Raw genomic sequence first — 24412 nt, 5'->3', positions numbered from 1 at the left:
AAACTCTGAGGCCCCCAAAAGTGGGGGCAGCAAACGTGGTAACATCAGCAGAGCAGGAATGTAGCAATATTAGTACTTCTCACATGCGGCCAGAACTATCTGTCATCGCTACTTGTTATTAATTGAAAACTAAACTTTAGGAATGTACTCCCTCATACAGTATCTAATCTGCACATCTAATGCCAGGCCAAGCTTATTAGACAGGACCCAACTAGCTGTATTGTTAATAATTTACTGAAACAATATTTTAAGTTTTGCCTGGGCACAAGTTTAATTGCTCTTTGAGAAATGCACCAATGGCAAAGTCACCTTTAACATTGATTTTGGTAAGTACAGCAAAACACCCCTCCAGGGGGATGGAGGAACATTGCAAGAGGAAGCTTTTTATTGAATAGCCTACCAGGAGATCCAGGATACTCGAGCTTGGAATGTCAAAGCATTTTGTGAAGCCAAGTTTTTCAAGCAAACATTAAATGTTAATGACATTAAAAGTCTAAAAGCCTCAACCCAGCAACTCTAGAAAAAATAGCTAAGTTGAGGCAGGAAAAAAAAAAAAAGAAAAAACAACAAGATACACAAAACAGGCCAGGTCCCAGCTCCTATCCAAGCTCTGGCATGTTGAAGTAGAGAGGTACCCAACTGGGAAAAACTAGGTTTGCTATTGCTTAGTCCTCAGTCTTCCCTAATCCAATGCTGCTGATTTTATCTCCAACCCTTTCTGCACAAGGGTGCCTTCCCGGCACCCCGCAAGCACAGTCATGGCCCTGCAGACCAGCAAGCCCTAAAGGAGGGCCGGAATTCCTGCTTTTCTCCTTCCTATAAGCTAAGTAAGTTCTTCCCCACAGGTAGCTACTGCCATGAAGCCAGTTTTGAGTTGTGGAAAGTTGAGCAACTCACCTCCTCCAAAGCCATTAATTAGGTCATTTCTCAGCTGCAACATCTAATCTTTATGAAATCTTTGGAAGTGAAGAGTTGAGCTTAAATTAGAAACCAGGCCACAGATAATAATGCAAAATGGCCAGTGATGTTACGAAAGGTTAATATGTTGAGGAACTGAATTTGCCAGTTGCTCTGCTGACTAGAAAGGTAGCAAGCCACCTGCCACACTTGCCTTGTTTTTCCACCTTCTTGCTCACAGACCTCACGATGCAGTAAGAGATCACAGAGGTGGGGACTTGAATTTCAAACCCCAAAGAAAATATGCGTTCAGATAAGAACTAGCAGGTTGTAAACAGTTTAGCTGGCTAACTCATCAGGAAAAAGCTGCTTTATTTTTACTCAGGACAGATGTGCTACTAAACTTACATTTTCGCTTGGACCGCAAGACAACATGACTGGTTCTTCTCAACAGTCACTCAACTTTTTAAAGAAACACTCTGCACAGTTTTTCATTACTGACTTGTATGCAATTCCTGCTCAAGCTGAGTGAGAGACAGCTGCTGCCTTCAAGAAAAGTCTGCAGAGGAGAACATGTTTAAAACCTGAGTTATATGTGATCAAGCCATCCAGAAAAAGTGCCTTCACCAGAAGAAGCAAGTAGTCATACCAAGAAGTACAGAAGCTGTATTGGCAAACGGCAAAGTTTAAAGTTACTCAACGGCCTGACTGTCTATAAAACAAGAGATTGCTTCAGAAAGCACTGAAGTCTGACAATTTTTCCCAAGCTAAAAGAGAAGTAAAAACATATTGCCAATATGGTAATACCAGGAAGCCATCCAGTTCAAGCTGGGGTTCCCACTAGTCCCGTGCACGAATGAAACACGTATCTAGCCAGGCTCTTGTTTTCAAGAAGCCTTTGCAGAAGAGACAAAACATCTAGCAAATGGTCTCCCCTCTTTCTGTTCTACCCCTTAGCAAGCAAGTCGGACTCAAGCTTCATTGCCCTTTTCAGTCCAGGGCAAGAGCTCTCCTGGGACAGTGGCTCAGTCCACAAGAGCAAGACAAATATTGAGGAATCTGAACATACAAGAGGCAAGCTGCAGAGCATCATTATGACATATCACAATTAGCTCATCATAGCACTCTGTAGAGCAATTCACAAGTGTTCGTTTTGGTTCAAGTGGTAGATGGCACTTTAAAAAACTGCTCACACAATAGCAATATAATCCCACAGGGAAGGTCAAAAAAGCAGACAGATACTTTGAAGAGCAGTAACACTGGGTTAAGAGATGCATTCAGAACAGCAGTTCACTTCTGAAAAAGGGAAAACTTGTAATACTTGACTATCAACACACTTTACTGTTTCCTAAAGACACCTCCCAAAACAATGTATAACCCTTCAGTGCCTGTGCAATAAAAGAGACAAAACACACTCCTTTACTCCACCAAGTAACAGACTGCAGTCCAGGCAATCCGAGTTTCCAAAGGGCTGAAACGATGACAGGAAAGCTGCCCATGCAGCATGCAAGCTGATCAGTTGTTTGACTAATATTTAGTATTTCACAGCGCCAAAGCAGTTAAAAGTCTCAAACTTTGGATATACACTGAAAATCCAATCAGCTGGCTAACAGGGAACACTATAGCATCACCTTTTAGTAGTTCACCTTCACTAACAAGAACTTTCTTGTTATTCTTTGCTTATCTAATCATTGTGAGGTCAGTTTTTAGATGCCATAGTATAAAAACAATTGAAAGCAACTCTGGATCGTCTTGAGTTTCACTTTTACAAAATAGTACATTTTTACCCCCTGAGAGCAGAAAAGCTTCCTTCTATTCTTATACTCTATAAAGCACTTTTTAAGGCTTCTTGATTTCAGTTCAGCTGAAATCATGTGGAACTGGCATGTCATTCATCAATGCTATTTTTCAATCTACAGTAAACTCCTTGTGCACACAGAGCCCAAGACAGGTGAAGGTGCTAGCCAAGCAGACTGGATTTTCCCAGTACCATCTACCATGGAGGCATTAACAACATTTGATGCTTGTTGAAAGCCTGATAGCTCAGAATAGAGCTGGACTTCCACAACTGCTCTGTTAAATACCTTCAGAGGAGGAAAAATTCTCATGTGATTTGATAAACAGTGTCTTTTGCAGACCAGCTTCTAGGGCACGCAGTTTTTTCCTGCCCAGGTTTGTTTAGCATTAAACGGAGTTCTCACACTAGGGTAGGTGGCAGGGAATGAAAGAGGGAATTCATCAGCAGGAGACAGTGTGCATCTCTGTCCACAGATGTCAGCAAGAGGACAGCATCAAGTTACAGAGCTCTAGGCCATCCCTCATGAAAGGTACTACAGAGGCAACTCCGTATGACATCCAGGAGTGGCAATGCTACATCTCCCAGGCAGGTGACAACTTCCAATACCACTCTTCCAACTATTCCCTTATTGTATCCTCATGCCACTTCCAGGTGTGGCATAACCCCAGAACATGCAAACAGGCTAAAACAAAGCACTTAAAGGAGGTCTAGTGCGGGAGTTGAGGCAGACACAGCTTAGAAGAGGCACAAATACAGTCCAGCTCGCTGTTAGATCTCTAGTCTCAGTAAGGATATAGCCAGCTGACCATCATCCACAAGGTTACACTTAGACAACAGGATTTCAGAACAAACCAGACTGTTAGGTTCTGTGATTACTAGAGAAAACCCAGCATTCAACTTCAGGAATGTTGTTGTCATTCACCCTAGCTAGTCTCTCTGCCTGCCAATAACAACGATGCTTCTGCGTGTTAACATTTTAAAGAAGCCAGTCCTAAAACGTTACAGAAGACTGAAACTGGCCTGGATTTGAACACCTGTGTCCGACTTGTAGCTTCATCAGCTTATTTCAGAAGAATCTTGCTCAAGGGGCCTGAAAATCTCCAGGACAGCAGAGCAGCTCAGTAGGGCAGGTCATCTGTGATGGCAGAGAAGTCTGTCACTTCTTTAACTATTTAACCAGTGATCCAGAGACAATTCACATACTCTGAGCCCAGCTAGAGTGAGATGCTCATGCTATTGCTGTCTGTAGGGAGAGAACTCTGGAACAACTCTTCTTTCAGAGTTCAGGTAGCTCCCACAAGAAGCACTGCAAATACCAATGGTCTCCTTTGCAACAGCTCTAAGAGCAAGGCTGAAGTACGTACTTGCATCTGAGCCACTCAGATCCTGTTCCTGCTGCTGCCCATCACCTCTGACAGATGTCATGCCAGGACTTTATTCTCACTTTTAAGGTGTTTGGTTAAGCCCTGAAGTAGCAGGTATAAGGCGGGTCTGATCAGACTGAAGACAAAGCTGTAAGCATTAGTCCTATCAGCTGATCAGATTATTGCCCAGAAGAGTGTTACTTGGAAACTTAACTCATTAGCAACTCCCTGCCTGCAGTTTAAAAAGAACACAATTTAACAGTGCTTTTTCTCAATTCCTAATTGAGGCTGTCACTGCAATTCTGAGAAAGCTTTCAGTCAGAAAGCAGCTTTCAACAAGCAGCAGCTTCCCAACTTGTGGTCTACAGAAAGGCGGCCAAAGTCTTGCACCGTTTTGCAGACACATTTGCAGTCGTGTCTCACATTACAGCTAGCGCATCAGCAGTGCTACACGGGAAGTGCGAGGGTCAGCTAAAAGCAGTTTAGCTCTCTCACCGCCTCCAATACATCCGCGTTATGGCTGCACTGCAGTTCAGGGAGTAAAATTTATAGGAGACAAAGTTAGCTAAGCATGATCAGTTGCTTTCTCCAGACTGTTTACTTTTTGCTGTTTCTTTGGAAAGCTTTAAGCTGCTTAAAGATACATCTCTTAGCATTTTAAAGATCACACTCTCTCCTTCCTGTGGAACAAACGAATTCAGTAATTCCGGTGCTCAACAAGTACTTTGCCCTCAAGATCCACAGCATGGAGGCTCAAGGGTATAAAAAAAAAAAAAGCAATGGCACACACGAACTCACCTGATTCCTGGACTGGGCTCTTGCAATCCTGAGTCTCCGAGCAGAATAAAAAATAAAGTAGCCCATAGTTGCTGCTGTGACAATGAAAAACGACACCGAGATGAAGAAGATGGAGTATTGATTCATCCAAGGACCATGCTTTTTCCCCACTTCAATAACCATAGTCACTTTCATGCCACTCTCAATCCGGTGTAAGATCTCCATGCCTTTCAGGTTGCCAATCATAATTGCAACGATGCTTTCAGCACCTGCAAAGGAGAAGGGGAATCCATGCTCAGTTCCCAGGAGTTGTATAAAAGTCATTGTCTTAGATGTTCAAGTGCTAAAGAACAGACTGGAAAGTTTCTAACTAGCATTTGGAGAGTCAACATGAGCTGATGGAATAAGCATCACCTCCATGTGCTTGTTCAGCTGAAAGGTATGTCCGATTACCTATGAGCTGCAGAATTGAACCATATTTAGAATTCATTCCTCTCCATAGCACTCCTCACTCCCATATAGGACACGCATTGTCATCATTTTAGACTGAACACTTTGGCAATTTACATTTTAACATGCCTTTAAACTACATGAAGTTAAAAATAAATCCTATACAGAGTGAGGTCACTAGGGATTGCGGTATCTCCAGGAGCTCAGGGATGCCAGGTACACAGCTGGTGGCTTAGGGACCCTTCCTGTAATGGATCCGACTCCCTCCCTGCTCTGCTGCTACTTCTTAACACCTCTTTTCTAAATTTGACAGTACTGTTGAGTACTTCCCCAGACACTGAGCAATCAAAGCCATAGATCAGCCTTTGCTCTGCTAAGCAACTGAGAAATGTTTAAGTGAATGAGTGAAATTTGGTTGTGAACTATAAATGCTGTTGTGGGTTTCTAATGCAAATTCAGAGGGAAGCAAACATGGAGGTGTGCTCAGCTTTTAAACAGTTGGTGGCAGATGGCAAACTCCAGCCAGATTTTAACAACAGATTTCATTTACTCAGTTGAACATCATGACAAGCCATCAGAGGCATCAACGGTTTTATGGTAGGAAGAAATTTCAAGCAATTCTGCTTACCATGTACAGAGCAGAACAAAGCTGCTTTCATTTCTGTGACAAGCAAATGCTTGAGGACACTTGATACTATCTGCAGGAACGTCAGGCAGTCCCAATATAACAGAGAGGCTCTTAAGAGAAAAAAAAAGGCAGGAAGGGAGACAAGAAAAATTGTCACTGGCCTCTCTCTAAACTAAATAGAGGAAAAGTGGATTCGCAGAGTAGCCAGTCAGGAGTCTCACTGCATTGAACCATCAGCTGCACAACATTCATAATAGATACTGCATGGTGAAGGAATAAAGGCTGTTACAGAAGTGCTATTTTTAGCTAACCTCCCAGCCAAACACTTTTTAATGGGGAGACCAATTCTTTTTCCTCCATTAAGAGAAACCTTATCCAACTTTCAGCTATCAAAAAACATAGGATTGGTGTTAAACCACAAAGGCTCTCATTTGAGAAAGTGCTTATTAGTTTTCCAGCTTGTTCACGTAATGCCTTTGATCCAAGATGGCTAAGCACGATGTCTTGCAACTCTCCTCAGTGTGACTAAACTCATCTTTTATTCAGAAAGCTCCTTGTAATGAGAAGTACATCACACAGAGAAGAGGAAAAAAAAATTTAAAAAAAAACCAGCCAGACCGCAACAACCATCCTTTATGATGAACTAAGGCTTATACAGCAGTTATAAAATGAGCTGGAGTCAGGTGTTAGGAGCAAGTAAGGAATTAAGCATTAAGTCAAGCCAGAAGCTTTGACTTACTTTCATAAGCACAGAAGAACAGACTGTGACAACAAGAAAATAAAAAGCCTGCCAAAAAAAGCAAAAAGAGCTTGTTCCGCCTTATTCCCCTTCGCTTCTGCATGTCTCACTAGTCAAATATAGCTTGTGGTTATGCGCAATACAAGATGTAGTGTAGGGATTCTTGTTAATGAACTGTCACCATCAGCCTGCAAAACCACTTCAGCTACTAAACCATCAGTTGTGAACAAGTTTTACCCTTAAAGAAAAAAATATATCTTCCATTTAAGTTTCAGGCTAATCAGTTCACCAGGAAGTTATTAGATGACAGTTATAAGTCTTCTCCTGACACTTTTTCTCCCCGAGACTTCTCTCGCAATTTCAGCTCTGCTTTAGATAAACACATGCGAGTGGTCAGCTGCTAGTTTTGATGCTGGAGCAACAAGGGCAGAAGCGAGAGTGGTCATTTCCATCAGCACCTGCACTACTCCCCCCTGCTCAGAGCGAACCTCCACTGACACAAATCGGCATCCCTCTTCAGTATTTTGCAATGCAAACTCTTAGGACCAACGACTAATTTCTAAAGGCAATTAAAGGTGAGCTAACCTGACATCACATTAAGTTAACCAAACACCTTGTGCCAACAACATGGGAAAGGAATCCAGAAACTGCACCTAATTTCTGGCCATCAGCAGCACAGCAGTTTAGTCATTTCAGAAACAGTTTTTGGACAGGGACTAAACAAGGCTATGGTACCATCACACAGGGCCTGCCATGGGGGCATCGCCCTTACCTGGCAGAAAACAAGGCTTCCTTTGCCTGCCAAGAGGAGATTCAAGGATGCCCTGTTAGCTTGAAGCTAAGATAGAAGCTCAGAATCCAAGTTTAGGACTACTGCTGTGGTTCTAGAATAAAACCAGCTAGGATCACCCTCAGCCAGTGCTTCTTGAACTGCTAGATGGGTCCATCATGACAGGCACTGAAACATGTTACTGTGGCCTGGAAACCACCAGCCTAGACACAGGCTCCTGAGAGCACTTGGGCATCTTAATGGAAATGAGCTATTTGAGGGGACACCTGCAGAGGTGTCTCAAGCATAGCAGCTGCCCTGAACTTTCAGCTTTCCCCACCCCAGACATCAGCAAAGCAAGAGGAAAGTCAATTAGTTGTGCATGGCAAAAGCCTCACAGAAACCCAAGTTCCTCACCTAGGCGTCAGGTTTTGTAATTCAGGTAAAGCTTTCTGTAACAGTTTTTAAGGGACATTAGAAGGTGAGATTAAGCTGCTGCCTGTTTAGCTAATAATGGGCTCATTGCTAAACAGAAGCAAGACCTGTTTAGTTAAACATTTCCCAGCCTCTCTCCTTTCCCATCTCCTGTGAAATTGGAGAGGGAAAGTTATTCAAGTCTTTGGACAAATACAATCTGCCTCTGTAGATCTGGAGTTTTGCAGAAGGTACCTCCCATATCATAAGGCAGCATGCTGGTCAAAATCCAAAGATGCTGTTTTGCAGATATAGGTTGGCACATATGAAGCACAAGAACTTAAATGGTTTTTTGGGGGCAAGGGAAGAGCTGGGACACAAGTGCATTTGGCACACAAGGACAGTGCATGACTGGGATCAAAGTTTTACCTTCCTGTATATCAGGTTTACTTACATGCAGAGTGGAGTTGCATCTATTTATACCAATATAAATACCTGTATTAAACTCTGCCCTGCAAAGACTTCACTTCTTCTGCCATTACACTTCTGCTCCCCGTAAACATGAAGTTACAGATTTGGCAATTCAGTAGAGAAACGCAACATGCAAGAGGTGCACAGAACTGGGAGCATTAACTTTTGCACAGTAAACACCTGCTTTTTCACATTCATTAAGGGGATTATTGTAATCCAGTGCTACTCTTGTGTGTGCTACAGATAAATCTATTCTGAACCAAGCAAATTGTAGGTCCTGGAGAACAGTCACCCCACAATATTTAGCAGACTGCAATGTGACCTAATCAATGCCTTATTAGCGGTCATTTTTAGCTAAAAATCACAATCTGTTCATGCATTAAAGCACCTCAAGGCAAGGATTAGATCTTGGGGCCAAACAAATCCCCTGCTTCAAAACAAGGTATGGCAAAGCACTGCTTACCTGATTCAGATTAAGTATACACGATGTACAGGATAACCAGAACTTTATATCTTTGAGCCATTGCATATGACTAAGTCCCAAATGAGTAGGCGCCTATGTGCCATTGCTAAGTATGGTGGGACTCTGTGGCATACCTCAAGGCAACGCTTGCCTTGCAGATCCATGCTAGAGCACAGCGTTGATGCCTCCACGGTCCCCATATCTTGCACAGCTATCATCATAAACCCTCTCCCCACAGAAGCCGCTCAGAAGAGCTGTCACAGTATATTCAGGGTGAACAAAACTGCAAGCCAATTCCCACGGGAGGTGGAATTTTCAGACTTGGTCTAATTTTTTTTCCTTCCTCCCCCACGCAAGTGAAGGAATGAGAAGCCCTAGCAGCTAGAGGAACTACCTTCTTCCCAGGCATATTACAAGCACAAGTACAACTTCTAGAAATACTACAAGCAGGTTTCTCTGAGTGTTACAGTGAAATTTCCTTTTTTTTTAAAATGAAAAGGGAACAGGTTTTCCATAGATATTGATTATTAATATCCAGTAATGAGCATTCCTTTCTCATTTCTCTGTTGGGACCTGTTGAAGTTGTCCACCCTTTCAGGTAGTTGTAGTACAGCTTCCAGGTGGTCTGGAGTTCACAAAATGTCAAGGAGAATCAGAGATTAAGGAATGCACCAGGTTTTACAGTAATTAGAGGCTACATGACTGAAGGCTTTCTGCCCAGCCCCCAAAACTCACTACTGTTCAAGCCTTTCTATAATACAGAAAGGGAAAAGAAGGGAGCTACACTAGCACTCCAGGTGGAATAAATACAGCAGAATAAGACTTAAAAGCCCAGAGACTACAGCCACAGCATGCAGATTTATAGGGAAGTTCTGCCCACAAGAGACTCTGCAATGGTGACGCTGAGCTTGCTCATGGTCTTGACTTGAAGTCTGCTCTACTGGGGAGCATGGGAAGGTCCCATCAGCCCTCCAAGAGCACAGCTGCTAGCTATATGTGTAAATGTAACAGGCAGATATCCCCACCTGGGATGAAAGTTGAATGCTACCTTAACCATAACTAAAATTTAGTATCCTGCGCCTCCAGCCTTGCAGTCGAGCTGCTCACTGCATGAGAACATCAGAACAAGTACAGGGCACTGCCTAAGCTTCACCCATTGCTGCTTTTGCTTTCACAGCAACCATCCCTTCCAAAACAGCTTTGGTAAGCAAATCTTCCCCTGGGGAGGGCAAGGTGTTGCGATAGCAGTGCACCTTCCAGGGTAAAATCCTGGCTCCTGGACACTCTGGTGCAGACTCCTACAAGTTGAAACCACGCCACACGCAGCAGCCAGCTCAAGAGAAGGAAACCGGCCTTTTTGTGCATGCTGGTCCTCCTCAGAGCTCCAAGCAGTTTGAAGTCAAACTTTGCTGTTGCACTTTCAGATCTTTGCCTTTTCTTCCAGATGTTAGGAAAAAAAGAAAACTTTGCCGCTCTGTTAATCTTAATGTAGCATTTGCATTGTGCATTCAATAAAACTGAAGCACAGCCTGGAAAGGGGAGGAAAGAGAGCACCTCCAGGAATTTAAATCTCTGCTGTGTTAGCAATCCCCCCGCAAGTTCTGAAGGGCATATTTAAGTTCCCCAGCTAACTAACTTCCAGAAAACAAGTTTAGTTTTAAGGAAACTTTTTTCAGCATTTGTATGCAAGGAATCTTTATTGTAATACCACATTTCTTATTCACCACTTGAGTTTCATAACCAAGAAAACCGAACTGGCGCAGATCACTAACCACAATGCCAGCTTTACAACTGTACATTATTTTCTGGTGCAGCCCGTTTTAAGGTCTAATATACTAGTACCTAACAGAAAACATAATGTGCCTTCAAAACTTAAGCAAAAAATTCACTTATGAAACTTTCCATCTCTGCACACTCTCCCCTCCTCTACCACTGACTTCAATACCCCACCTAACACCACAGAGAACATTAATTCAATCTAAGAGAAATATTTAACATTTTCTCTGTGCAATACTGAGGTGACACTGACAAATGCCGTGTGTGTTTTTCCAACTCTTGTGAGGCCCTGGCAAAGCTTTTTGCAGTGAATAATTAACTTCCAGCTGTTTGACAGCTTTGCATGTCGTGGAAGCCAACTCCAGAACTCCAGCTCCAAGTCAGCTCCTCTAACCTCACTTAAAATTGGTTTCTCAGCTCATTCAGGCATTGGAACTGGTTTGCATTGTTTAAACTTCTTTAAACCAACCTAATTCAGCTTCAGTTAAGTCATGAAAGACCCTTTCATTTCAGTTTAAAGGCCTCAGTGTAACCTGGGGGGGGAAAAAAAAAAAAATCTACAGATCTTTATTTTCTCTGATAGCAGAAGCCAAACCCCTCTAATGTCTCTATCACTGTTTACCAAGAACAGGCTGTAAAACAGCATGATGGGACCCTCTCCCCTTTGGGAGCAGACCTAGCTACAACATAGTTTGGTGAAAACATTTGAGGAAGGCAACAGTTTTGTAGACATTTTTAAGAAAGAAGGCATAAAACATGGCAAGTAGGCAAGTTATTTCAGAACAAGGCAAAAGCTAGCATGCCACAGACAAGCTCCAACGTTTCAGATCCAGTAATTTCTCCCCCTTTCTGAAAGTCCAAAGTTCTGCATCATCTTTAAGCAGAGTGAAATTAAGCGCCCGGAGTTTTGCCAGTCGTATTTCACTTTGTCCAGAGAGCGCCTTGTGCAACCAGCGCCGCTGCCGTGGCACACCCACGCCTTCCTCTCCCCGGCTTGCCTAACGCTTCGCTCGGGTACCCCAGCGAACAGTCCTTCGTCTTGGGGGTATCAGCAATCCATTTCAACAATATTTTAACCTAATACCCAACCAACACGAAATTTTCCTCAGGACTCAACTGGGTTTTTATTATTGAGGAGAAACAGTTTCACAGAAGTCACTGGAAGGGGAAGGAAGGGAAACAGTGCAGTAATTCTACCTGAAAGTTAAACATTATCTTTCCCTGTGTAGAAAGGGTTTTCTGACAGGCTAGCCATAGCTAGCTGATTGGAAGTTGTTTAATATCACAGTGGCAGAGTGAGTCCAGATAAACTAAGATTTTTTTTACAAAGGAATTAAACAGCAATTCAGCAGACGACCAATGAACTGTTTTCTCTGAATGCTTTAAGGGGACTGAGAAATGAAGGACACAGTTTTTAACAGATTAAAGGCTGCAAGCATTCTGCTACTGCTGAGTAAGTTCTGCCAGAAAACTTCATCCTGTAGGATGAAGGATTTTATTTTTAAAGAGCTTGCATGATCTTGCAGAGAAGTCTTCAGAGAATGCAGTCGCAAAAGAACTGTTCAAAGTACCACAGCAATAACCCATCACCCCCCCTTTCTGCAGCTAAAGAAAGCCCCAGCTGACCACCATGTAAACCACATGCTCAGAATAAGCAGAATGGAAGAAATTACTTTTGATTTTGATTGTTTCCACATACAAAAAGAAGAGCAAAAAGCGGACTTCAGAATTTGAATTCTCGAGGAAAGGATCAGTTCTCCTTAACCACAGCAGAATCACTATCTGTAGACTCTTTAGGGAGATGAAATACAAACCCTAGCTTTGGTCAGATGGTGGCTGGATCTTTGGTTGTATCTACAGAATACGGTGCTTGCAGCGCAGAAGATCAGCACTAGCTGTGCCTCCAGCCTTAGTCAAAGGAGCTAGTAGTATTCCCCTGGCATCCCTCCAACCCCCAACATCAACAAAAAGGCATTGGGAGACCAAGCCGTGTCTTGTACTTTAACATTAAAGACACTGTCAGTTGACTTTCCAACAATTCCCTACCAGATTAGCACACTTGGCTCTTCAGGCATGCAAGAAGAATATTTGATATACCATCTTTCAGGTTTAAAAAAAAAAGACACAACATTTTGAATATTGCTTATCTCACTGTATCAAAATAGAAACAGGGGATTTCTGGAGGTTATCAAACAGGCTGGTACAAGTTTACTGTTATCTGTTACAGTAGAAGGGAAAAATAAACTAACAGCATACACAGACTGAGACAGTAATTTGGACGTGATGCAATTCACCTGGGATGAAAGGCCAGCGCTGCACACAAAAGCCACCGTGTCTCGGCACCACACCACGCTACAGACGCGAGGGCTATACCCGGCCTCAGAGCAGTACTGTGAAACCAGACGCCTGCACGCTACCTCTGCTCGGTAGCAGAGGTAAAACGTTGGCAAAAAAAAGTTAACGACTGCTGTCATCCACATGCGCAAGGCCAAGTCTTATCGGGAGCGCAGATCTGACCCAGCAGCACCAGTCCTGGCATTCATCCTCCATCGCAGACGCTGGCAGAGGAAACGTCATCCTCACGCCTTTGCTGCCCTGCGATAAGCTCTCCCCTTTGCAAGAGGGAAGGGCGACTGAACTCATAGTTCCCGGAGCAATTTCAGCCTGGGCAAGCTGACATGCAGGTAGGCTTGGCCCTCCCCCTTTCTCCTGCTCTGCATGCTCTCCACCCCAAACATTGCCTGGCACCAAGGTAAAAGAGGTGCTCGCTTCCAGGCTACTTTGCAGTTATTTAAAGCAACAGCCCCTTATGACCCCAGCCTTTTGATAGAACTGTCTTCTTGCTCACACTATCACCTAAGCTTAAGGAAATCCACTTTCAGCTTGCTTTACTTGGCAGCTGGCGCTATGTCTGATCTCTTCCTCCTCAACATACAAGTCTTTCAAAATACAGAGGTAAACATTGAACAGCAAGACACTTGAAAAAGCTGCAAAATTTGGCAGTATTCAGGAACAGGAAGCAATATCCAGAGCTTTAAAAAGAAAATTTAAAAAGGGGGGGGGAGAGCATTACAGAGAAAATTAAAGATAAGAGAGAGCCTTAGAAGATCCTCAGCATGGTGAGGACAGAAAAGATGGAAGAAAAGAAACCCCCTACTAGGTGGTGGTTGTGTTGCGCAAAAGAAGCATGTATTTTGAAGAAGTGATGCCCACAGCAGTCTTCGCCTGGAAACGTACCACCATACGCTCCTCACCAACACTACATTTATTAAGGGGACTACGCTGCTTGGGAACTACTGCCCATGTTTGTCTAGGGAGGCTCCAGTGAGGTTGGCCTCCAGACTGGTCACCCAACAGTTACTGTGGATAAGGAAGATCTCCCCAATGGGAAGTACAGGGAAACTTTTACCAAACAGACCGGGTGTCTAAAAGACCACATCAAGACCAAATGTAGTTTTATATGACATGAGTTTCCATGGGTCCCCAGGGGATACTGGAGGTGGAAACCAACCTGCACCCTATTTAGTTTAAATAGTGTTAAAAATTACTATTTGCCAAGTGAATCCAACAATTACCAGCCTTTTTTTCTACCACCACCACCCCCCCCCCCCGCCCCGAGCCTTTGAGATTTATGTAAATGCTGCCAGGCCCTAAATCTTAGAACATTTAGAACATGAAATCGTCCTTTAAAACAGCAGCCAAGACAGTACGCTTATTAAGGACACTGAGATGAATGAGATCTGTAGGACAGCTCTCTTCACACGCTGTCTGGTCAGTGGCATTTGCAAGAGTAAAGTATCATCTTTCAATCTAGCAAACAGCATCTAAAACCCACTGGAGAAGCAGCAATCAACATTCCCTAATGAAAATTCTTTGGTGAATTTACCCAACAGCTTTCAGCAGATTTGATTTACTAAATACATTGCTCGCCCTCTTCAAATGAGATTGAGCTCACAGCTAATATCCCTTGCTCTCAACATACTGGTAGCAGCTAAGCGCTCACTGGAAACGAGTAAGTCTGAGAGAGCTAATGATAAAATAATGTAAGTCAGCACAGTGTAAGCCAGAAGGCATCTGTCTGCAGGAAGCTGACAGGTCACATCTGATACAGTGGGGAACAGTGCTGAGCCCGACCGCTGCTTGCTCACTGGCACATTCAAGACCAGAGGCAAACAAGCACTGTCGTTGTTTTAGGGCCATATGTCCCACGCAATGAAGCCTCTGCTACCACAGCTGTCACTTAGGATTTTAATTCATCCTTTCACATTTCAGCAGCCCAGTAAACCCGAAGAGCAAGGGCACTTCACAGACCTGTTCCAGGCTATCTAAGGGTTGGTGCCTACCCTGCGGTTTTCCATGGCACAGAGGTACCTAAATTAGACCAAAAAGAGCAAGGGTAGGGATCAGAAGCTGTCGGTAGCACCGATCAGTCTATCCTGCTTCTCAGTGCCTCTCGTGCTTGCTCAGACCTCTGAGCTGTGGGCAACTCCAACTCCCTACCGCAGCCCCACGTACCCTGCAGGTGGGAGATCAGGGTCATCGGCCAGACTCTCTGTACCACGGTCGGTTATCGGAACGCCGCTATAGCCGTGACATTAATTTACTCTAAACCAGGCAGCCAGGAGAACTGAACTGAGCATATAAAGGCAAAGTTGCAGCACATACACATCAAATAGCTATTCTCAAAGAGCTGCAAACACGATCCAGGCACAGTGGATCCGTTCAAGTCCCTTCTCAATAAGGAACTGCTGGTAGGAAGGGCTAAATAATCTGCTGAGGCTCACCCGGCCAAGGCCAAGGAATATGGGAGAGCAATGGGTCATTAATTAGACCTTGCATCCTCATTCCTCACCTCAGATGTGCTCAGTGCAAGTCTGCACTCACTGCAAAGGTGCCTATCTGTTTACACAACATTTACAAAGTATTAGCACAGCCTGCCTTGGGATTACTAGTCTGTCTCAATCTTTAACAGAAACAGTTTTACAGGTAGCGTCAGCCTTTTAGTATCATGGCAAAGTTTTAGCTTGTTTCCAAAGATCCCACCTGACACAAAGTTGGAGCAGAGCACAATTATACCCTTTTGCCATCCTCTAAGTAGAGGGAGATTATGCCTTCACCTCAGTGAAATTCCTGCAGAACGAGTTAAGTGGCAGTGCTACATACTTAACCTTTCCTTCCCCTTTCACCCACTGATGCAAGTTTACACTTGAACCAGATCTTGTTAGCCTGAGACACACTGTTGCTGTTTTCACCAGAATTACTTAGCTGTGGTCCCCCAGCACAAGTCCTCTGCAGATCAGGTGATTTGCTTCTCAAGGCTAGAGTTACACAACAAGAGAGAAACCACAGAAAATTATCACAATAGCTTTCTGACCCGCAAAGAATCCTTCTTTACCAGCTGCAGGGAAATACTTAACACCACAGAACACTCTCCATGGTTACCACCATACCCTGACACCAAAGCCACCTAACAGCTCGGTTCTATCTTAAGTCAAGGTCCACCTTTAAAACAAATCAACTCTTGTCATGCACTTTTTCCCCATGTGCTGCTGGTTTTCTCCAATCAAATGTCTTTTTCAGAAGGTCAATATAGATTACAGAGAGAGGTGCAATTATAAGCACACAGGACTGTACTTTGAAACCCTGCTCAGCCTGCCACAGAGCGGTACCATCTTCTTAAAATGAACACAGTTAAAACTCAAGTTTGCCAATTGATATGGTTTTGTGCTTATAAAACTAAAAAGTAAATATTACTTTGGACTCCATTAAATCCTTGACATTCCATGTGTTAGAGAGGATTAGGCCGGATTTCATCATATCTGATTTGGCTATTTATTGCCTTCTCTTGTTTTTATTGCCAGGGTGGTTTGGGTTTTGGTGGTGGCTTGGGGCTTTTTTGGTTTTGGGTGGTTTTGTTTGCCTTTTTTTTTTTTTTAAAGTTGCCACACAGAGCACTGTTATAAGCAATAAAAAATTCATCAGACTAAACATCATTATAAGAAAAGAAGTCTCTGGAAGCAGGATGACCAGGACAAATACTTCTGTCAAGTACAGGCATGTTTAAGTCTCTAAACAAGAAAGTTGCTTCAAAAGGCAAGCTTGACAGCCCGAGAAAAAAAAGCACACTGTACTTTTAGAAAAGCTTCTGCTAATAACTTTGTGTTCTGTTGCTACCAAAGTTCTGCAAAGAAAAACACATTGTGCCATACATTTTATTAAAGCCCACCCACGGGGACCTTCCTTCTCTGCCAGGCAGATGACAGCTCCCGTGCCCCGCTGCGGAGAGGGGAGCCCTTGGCACCGCTGCAGCAGGCAGGAGGAGATGCTACCCCAGACACGTCGGGCGATGGGAAAACCCCGAGGCTTAGCTCCCGCTCGCCCCAGCAAAGCCACCTCCTGCTACTTGCCACTGCCTCAGCTTGGGGGAAGTGCTCAGCCTTGTTTGGTTTCACTTGATGGCTATGATAGCCCAGTTAAAGCAGAAATGAAGCCAATTAGGAAACCTAGATTTTGAAGTCACCGTTAGCACAGCTACAGCCGTTACAGCAACGGCAGGAGTTGTAGTTGCACAAAACCCATTCTTTAATGAGCAGGGCTACCTTCACCACTGCCTCCAGAAGAGTTAGAGCATCCAGTGCCACCGATAGAGACCAGAAGAGGAGACCCATCCCAAAGCACAGTTCAGCAAAGGGCAATATGACCAGCTCTTAAATTTGAGCTCAGCCTGCAGCACTGCACCTCATCACAAATATCCTGCACTTGGCAAAACGAATGAGGCCGATTACTTGTAGCTTGCTTCCTCTTGGCTGTGCTGTGTTGAAAGCCTGCAGCATTTGTCAAGTTTGACTGGAGAGCGTTGGCTCCCAGCAGGGGCATGGGGCAGGGGTGGCCCAAGCACAGCATGCCACCAAAGTCCCCTGAGCAGAAGGAAGAACATCGTTGTGGGAAGACGTGAGAACAGGGACTCGCAGATGACCGCAACAATACAAAAAAGATAACTCAAGCCCAGAGAGGAAGAAAAGGGAGGGTGGGACAGGAGAGAAAGTGAGGGACTAGAAGAAGGACAAGGAATAAAAGCAACAGCAGCAACAAGCTTAGCCCAGTAATTGTCCTAGGACATGGCAAGGAGGAGTCACACAGATGAAATAAGCAGTTTGACAGAAGCTGTCTTCTCCAAGAAGTCCCTGTCCTGTTTGCCTACAGTTCAGCTGGAAAGTTTCAACATGCCCTCAAGCCTGTAACCCATCATGCAGGATAATCGGGACAGCTAGAGCCAATCTGACATAAATCCCTCAGCAGAAAGCTTAAGGACAGTATGGGAAAGAAGGACGCTCCTGTTGGAGCAGGCCCTGCGGAGAACAGATGGCTCATTTCAAGAAGTGGCTCCTAGCAAGATTAAGATGCCGTAGGTCTCCCAGCGGCCAGGATGGAGGAGGGGGCAGGAGCACCCAAACCTTCCCCTCAAGAACAGGTTCAGCAGTGACCTACCCAGGGCAGCAGTGCCAAAGGAGCTCCTCCGAGAGCTGCAGAATTAGGCGGGCACACAGTGAACATGGCTCAGGGCAGAAATGCTCCTGTCAGCTCAGCAGGAGAAACTCACCTAGCGATAGCCAGACCTCGATAGCATTTGTGAGCAGATGATTTGATTACATAAGAAAGCTCTGCCTCAGAAAGGCCAAAGCCCATCCAGATTGTACGCTTTAAATTCTTAAAGCGGAATACAGACAGTCATACAGCTCATTAAAATTGCACACAATGATCCTCCAGAGCTAGCTACCGTTTCCTTGTCTCACCAGAACACTTATCTCTACCACTAACAGACCAAAAAATCCCCTCCACCCCTTCTAAGAGGGGTACTGCAAGGATACAATTATTTTTCAAACCAGTCAAAGCTCTAAGACTCACTATTCATTTTCACTGCTGTATTTCTCTCCGGAAGATGTGGTTCCCCAAAGCAGTGGCACTTAGCAGAATACCAACACGCCGTGAGGTGTGCACGCATCAATCCAACAGCCGAGGGCTGGACAGAGCCACCGAAGCCAGGTCCGTCTGTCCCACCTGCTCCTGCTGTTCCCAGAAGGCAGTTCCACAGCTTTCAGCCCAGGGCTGTTTCTCAGGAAACACTAGCCTGAAATACAGCCAAATCTCATCCTTCATTTGAAAGATGGGCAGTTCAGAAAACAAAAACGCTGCTGGCAAGTAGGAGGCTTTCTATGGGCGAGAGAAGAGAAGCTCTGTCATCAGCCTCTGCAAAATGGAAATAACCTTTAAAGGTCGTTAGCCGCTTGCATTGGAAGTGGCATTTCGCTTGGTGAAAAGTTACCTCTGGAAGAGTCTCGTGCTCTGCCTGTTTCTGAGCTGGTTAGTGTGCAGGACGTGGGGAAAAGCAGTGTCTGAGTGTGGAAACCCAGCCTATTTCACTGCCCAAATCTACTCCACAGGCTTTACAGGTTTTAAAACCGCTGGGCACCTACCTGGTCACGCTAGAAAGCCAAACCGGAGACACTATTCCCACCTTCACCCCAGGCACCGCCAGCGCCGGTGCCCAGCCTACCCAGGCCAGAAGTCTCAGGCAGCCTGCTCGCCCACAACAGCAGCCTCAGCCATCAGACATCGTTACTCATTAATCAGAGAAAATTCAACAACAGCAGCTCCTTGAACAGCACCGGCTAGTCCGGGCAGAAACTCTTCTTGTGCAGGAGAGCCAAAAAAAAGAAATTCCAGTCTCTTCCCGAGCACCAAAGCTGGGTGTGTTTACCGAGGGCTGAATCAGCGGGGGCTTAACCCAAGCCGTACCCTCGCACCCTGCAGAGGGGAGGGAAGGAGCAGCTCCCACCGCAGGACCCTTCTCTTTCTAAGCCCCCCCCCCGCTCCCCAGCGGCTTGCCGGTCCCGGTAGCGGCTCACCGTGGTGGGACATGGGCAGCACCTCGTTGCCGGTGCCGCGGTAGTTGTAGATAACGGCGGCGGCCGCTCCGCGCTCGGCGGCCAGACGGATCTTGTCGGCGAAAGAGCAGCCGCCGCCGCGCTGGATAAGGGCGAGCCAACCCGGGGAGCTACCGGTACCGGCTCCGGTACCGACCCCGGGCGGGGGGATCCCGCTGAAGTTGGTGCGGGCGCTGCAGGCGTTGAAGGAGTCGCGGCCGTCGGGCAGCACCAGCACCCCCGCGGCCGCCTGCAGCGGCGAGTCCTGCCCGTACAGGCCGCTTTCGCTCGCCTCCCAGCCGCTCCGGTTGCGGTCCCCGCCGTCCTCCCACGACACGTTCAGCCAAGCGGTCCACACCGCCGCCCCCGCCGCCACCCCTCCACGGGGACCCGGCGGCGGGGGGGCGAGGCAGAGCAGCGCGGCCAGCGCCAGCAGCGAAGCCCCCGACGACATCCCGGCACGGAACGGCACGGCACGGCCCCGCCGCCGCCGCCGCCTAAAATCACCGCGGTCCCGCCCACGGGGGCGGGGCGGGACCGGCCCCGCCCCCGCAAGCCCCGCCCATCCCGCGGGAACCCCGCCGGGAGTCCCGGGGGTCCCGCGGGGGGGGGGGGGGGGGCGAGCGCTGCAGCCACGGGAGTCCCGACGGCGGGACCGTGGGGACCCCCATAAAGGGACCGACCCCCATAAAGGGACCGACCCCCCGAAGGGACAGACCCCCCGAAGGGACCGACCCCCATAAAGGGGCTGACCCCCCCAAAGGGACCGAACCCCATGAAGGGACCGACCCCCCGAAGGGACCAACCCCCCGAAGGGACAGACCCCCCAAAGGGACCGACCCCCATAAAGGGACCGACCCCCCGAAGGGACAGACCCCCCGAAGGGACCGACCCCCATAAAGGGACCGACCCCCAGAAGGGACCGACCCCCCGAAGGGACCGACCCTCATAAAGGGACTGACCCCCCAAAGGGACTGAACCCCCCGAAGTGACCGACCCCCCGAAGGGACCGACCCCCCAAAGGGACCGACCCCCATAAAGGGACCGACCCCCCGAAGGGACAGACCCCCCGAAGGGACCGACCCCCTGAAGGGACCGACCCCCATAAAGGGACTGACCCCCCGAAGGGACCGACCCCCCTGAAGGGACCGACCCCCCGAAGGGACCGACCCCCATAAAGGGACCGACCCCCCGAAGGGACAGACCCCCCGAAGGGACCGACCCCCCGAAGGGACCGACCCCCATAAAGGGACTGACCCCCCGAAGGGACCGACCCCCCTGAAGGGACCGACCCCCCGAAGGGACCGACCCCCATAAAGGGACCGACCCCCCGAAGGGACAGACCCCCCGAAGGGACCGACCCCCCGAAGGGACCGACCCCCATAAAGGGACTGACCCCCCGAAGGGACCGACCCCCCTGAAGGGACCGACCCCCCGAAGGGACCGACCCCCATAAAGGGACCGAACCCCCGAAGGGACAGACCCCCCGAAGGGACCGACCCCCCGAAGGGACCGACTCCCATAAAGGGACCGACCCCCCGAAGGGACCGAACCCCATAAAGGGACCGAACCCCCGAAGGGACCGACCCCCCCCAGCAGCGCCAGCCGCCCAGCCGCGACCCATCCCGCTTGGCACCGCCGAGTTAATATTCGCTGCCACTCACACGCAGTAGCAGGTCCCGCCTGAAACGGGTTTGTAGAGTAAGGGGTTTGTAGAGTACGAGGACGGCTGCGTTAACTCACCGGCCGCTGTTCTCCGTGTCGTTAGACATACGCTATAAACCGGCCACCTCAACCAAAAACGCCTTTTTCCATTTATGTACTACTCGTGTCTGCACATTTGATTATTACTCGATCTATGTAACTCGCAATGAACCACCACGTTTCTTCAGGGCTCTGCAGTTCCTTTCTGGGCAGCCGGTTCACATTCAAAAGTCCCCCGCTCCAGCGCACACATATTTTTGCTAGGTTGTCCCGCATCAGGCAGTGCGGTCAGAGTGTTTGCAGGATCACGCGTGACACGATGGAGAGGCCTTGCTCCTTCCAGCTGCTCTGCAGGAATTGCCCCCAGCACCGGGACCCACTCGAACACATCCCCAAACGGCCACGTGTCACTGCGCACAGGCTGGGTCTCTGGGTGGGAGCCCGTCGTTTAGAAAGGATTATTCCTGTGCAGTGATTACATGGCACAAAATCAGCTTCTGCCTATGCAATCGCCGGCAAAATTAGGGTAAACACAGAGTTAAAGCCTTTCTGATATGAGTCGGCACCACCGCTTAGTTTTTAATGCAGGCATCTGGCTGATTCGGAGTCCATGCGGCCGATAACCCGATAGCTCGGCGTCGAGCTATGGCGCACGTTTTCCTTCACTTGCACCCGTGCTAAATGCAGGACAACGAGCGTTACGCAGTCAAACCCGACTCGGGTTTGAATGACTCCTTGGGGACAGGGGCTTCGAAACCAAGGCGCTCCACTGGCGTCCACCCCTGCCAGCACGGCGGCTACAGGTTTTTGTAGCTCAGTAGCACAGGGAGATCAGCGGTTGGTTTTGCTGCTGAAATAGCAGCGTGCAGAGCAGGTAATGAAGAGCAGATGAAGCAAGTTGCTAAAGATCAATATTGCTAAACACGCAAAGCTTACTAAGCGAACTCTTTTGTCCTACCCTAAACAAATCCCTCATTTTCTCATTCCACACCTAAGTAGACAACTTATTTCGACAGTGACGCCTTTAGCTATAATAAGAAGCATATCTGTAAGCAAGCAGAGACATGGTGGTGTTTTGAAACCTGTTCCACATAGGTGCTGGGAACAACTTAACACTCTGAAAATATAACCAAGCTCTATGCAACTGACAGCAGCCAAACCGCTCAGCTTCAAATGCCTCCAAAGCTTTAGGGATGTTTGGCTCTGGAGTTTTCACCGAGACAAAATTGGACCAAAGACAAACATCGGAACCTCCGCGGGATGCAAAACTTCCTATAGTTCAGGGGGGTTTGAGTAGAAGGCTTAGCCACGGTCTCTTACCCTTCCATACGTTATAGTTTGTAACGTGATGCTAATAAAGCGCCAGCATGGGCGCAGATGTCGCAGCTGTGGGTGGGTGCGAAGGCGTTTCGGGGGCAGGCTGCGGGGAGCAGACCTGCCGGGCATCGGGTGGTGGTAACTAAAACTTCACCGCTCTTCGGCAACTGGTGGGAAATGCGCAGGGTGTCCAGGCTACTGCCCGGTGGCAAAATGTCCACGGCGCGTTTGGTAATCTCACCAAAATGAACACGGAGCCTAAATTTGAACTTCTCACCGGGCAGCGCAGAGAGCGATAACAAGGAACAGAATTGCTCTAGCTGTGATTGCGGACATTCTGCTGCCATGGCATTATTCTGGTAACGAGCTTCTGACCCCTTGCTCAGGCAATGTTTCCACTCGCTTGAAAACAACCAAGTAAGCGAACAGGGGGCACAAACACAAACCTTGTTGACCGTGGCTGGGGAATTTCTCAGCCTAGCAAAGCAAAGGAAGCCGATTGTTTGTAGTGGGGCAAAAAAGAGGACTCTTGTGCTGATGGTGGTCAGTCCTTCCGAGCAAACACTGGAAGACACCAGCCTTGCTCGGCTTGGCAGGGAAGCCACTTGGAAGAGGCCAACGGTCCCTGTGCATCCCGGCATGGTTAGCAGCAACTCCGGGCCAGCACAACGGAGAGGAGCCGGGTGAGGTGGCTGGGACAGTGTCAGAGTGCAGAGGGACACCCCAGCAGAGTTAAAATAATACGTTTTAAAACCAGCATGCCAATTACACCCATTTTAAGCTGCCTATCTCGCACTGAGAACTGTCTGGGCTCTCATTCATTACATCTTTTTCCAGAATGATAATTAATAAACAGATCTGCAGCCTTACTGAAGTGTATCCTTTACTCGTGTTTCAAAAATGTGGTTTGTCTGATGGCTTTCAGCTCAGTTACCTGTAATTCACAACAGAAAAAATGGGTATTGAGTAGCAATTAAAAATAGTCACGGCTAGCAGGAAGCCTGCAGGGACCAGGCAAGAGGAGGGCTAATAAGGTTTTTTTTGCTGTTTGGGGGGGTGGGGGTTGGTGGGTTGTTTTTTTTTCCTGCCTTTACACAAAAAGCTGAGATTTCATAGTTTGGAGAAAGCACATTTTGTTTTGGAGAAAGAGGCCAGACATTGTAGGGGCTGTGACATGTAGTACGACGTATTAACAAGTAGTGCAACTTACTTCTGCTACATTTGTTTGTGAGAGCTTTCTAAAAGTTTCTGAAATTAAAAGCACTGTAGCCCATGAGGACTACAGGTGTGAGAATGATAGGGTAAGCAGCATTAATTGGCTCCCACAAAAGCAGAAGCAGAATTACATGTAAAATAGGTACAGCATGATGGAATTTCTGGCATAGATCTGATTTTTTTAAAACCTTAGAAGATTTTTATTATTTAAAAACTTATGCTGTATAATTTTGCTTTTCATTTTTTCCCCATGGTTACTAGTGGAGGCTCTGAGACGTTCAGAAAGTAGGGCATGACTTTCAGATGAACAAAGTGAAATCCTGGAAATGCTGTCACTGCCTTCTACAGGGATGGACCCTATCATTATCTGGAGCTTTATCTTATTTGAGTAAATATTTAAACATCTTTTTTCAAGATTAAAAAAATGTATATGTGTATGTGTAAATATTGCTTTTTAATGTCAAGCCAGATGACTCAGGGCAAAGCATTACAGGGGCCGGCACTGAACCCTCTAAGTGCTGTGTATGGGTCTGGACCATGTCCCTGGGCCTTCTCCACTGACCAACGAAGTGGAAAGGAGAAGCACTTATGAAAATGGAAAAAACAATCAAAAGGAGCGCCCTAAAATGAAACCCAGAACTGAATGTCATGGGACAAAAAAAAAAATCCATGAACAAACGTTACCCTGAATCACAAGCTAAAGACA

The 24412-nt window shown here is 46.9% G+C and overlaps 1 protein-coding gene across 2 annotated transcripts in view; it reads right to left on the bottom strand.

The window, feature by feature from the left end:
* The window catches only part of RNF128 (ring finger protein 128), a 43197-nt gene that overhangs the window by 9039 nt on the left and 9746 nt on the right, over positions 1-24412 (bottom strand). The window contains exons 1-2 of one of the 2 annotated variants that reach the window (XM_069811112.1): positions 19453-19973; positions 4858-5105 (exon numbers count right to left, since the gene is read on the bottom strand). In XM_069811112.1, the coding sequence (XP_069667213.1) occupies positions 4858-5105; positions 19453-19924 (720 nt within the window). In that variant the 5' untranslated portion in view covers positions 19925-19973. Of the gene's footprint in view, positions 1-4857; positions 5106-19452; positions 19974-24412 lie in introns of those variants that run through there. The other variant, XM_069811113.1, reaches the window with a different exon arrangement.

Source organism: Haliaeetus albicilla, chromosome 23 (genome assembly GCF_947461875.1).
Source record: "Haliaeetus albicilla chromosome 23, bHalAlb1.1, whole genome shotgun sequence".
Classification (NCBI taxonomy): domain Eukaryota; kingdom Metazoa; phylum Chordata; class Aves; order Accipitriformes; family Accipitridae; genus Haliaeetus; species Haliaeetus albicilla.
This window is presented reverse-complemented; position numbering and strand designations above follow the sequence as displayed.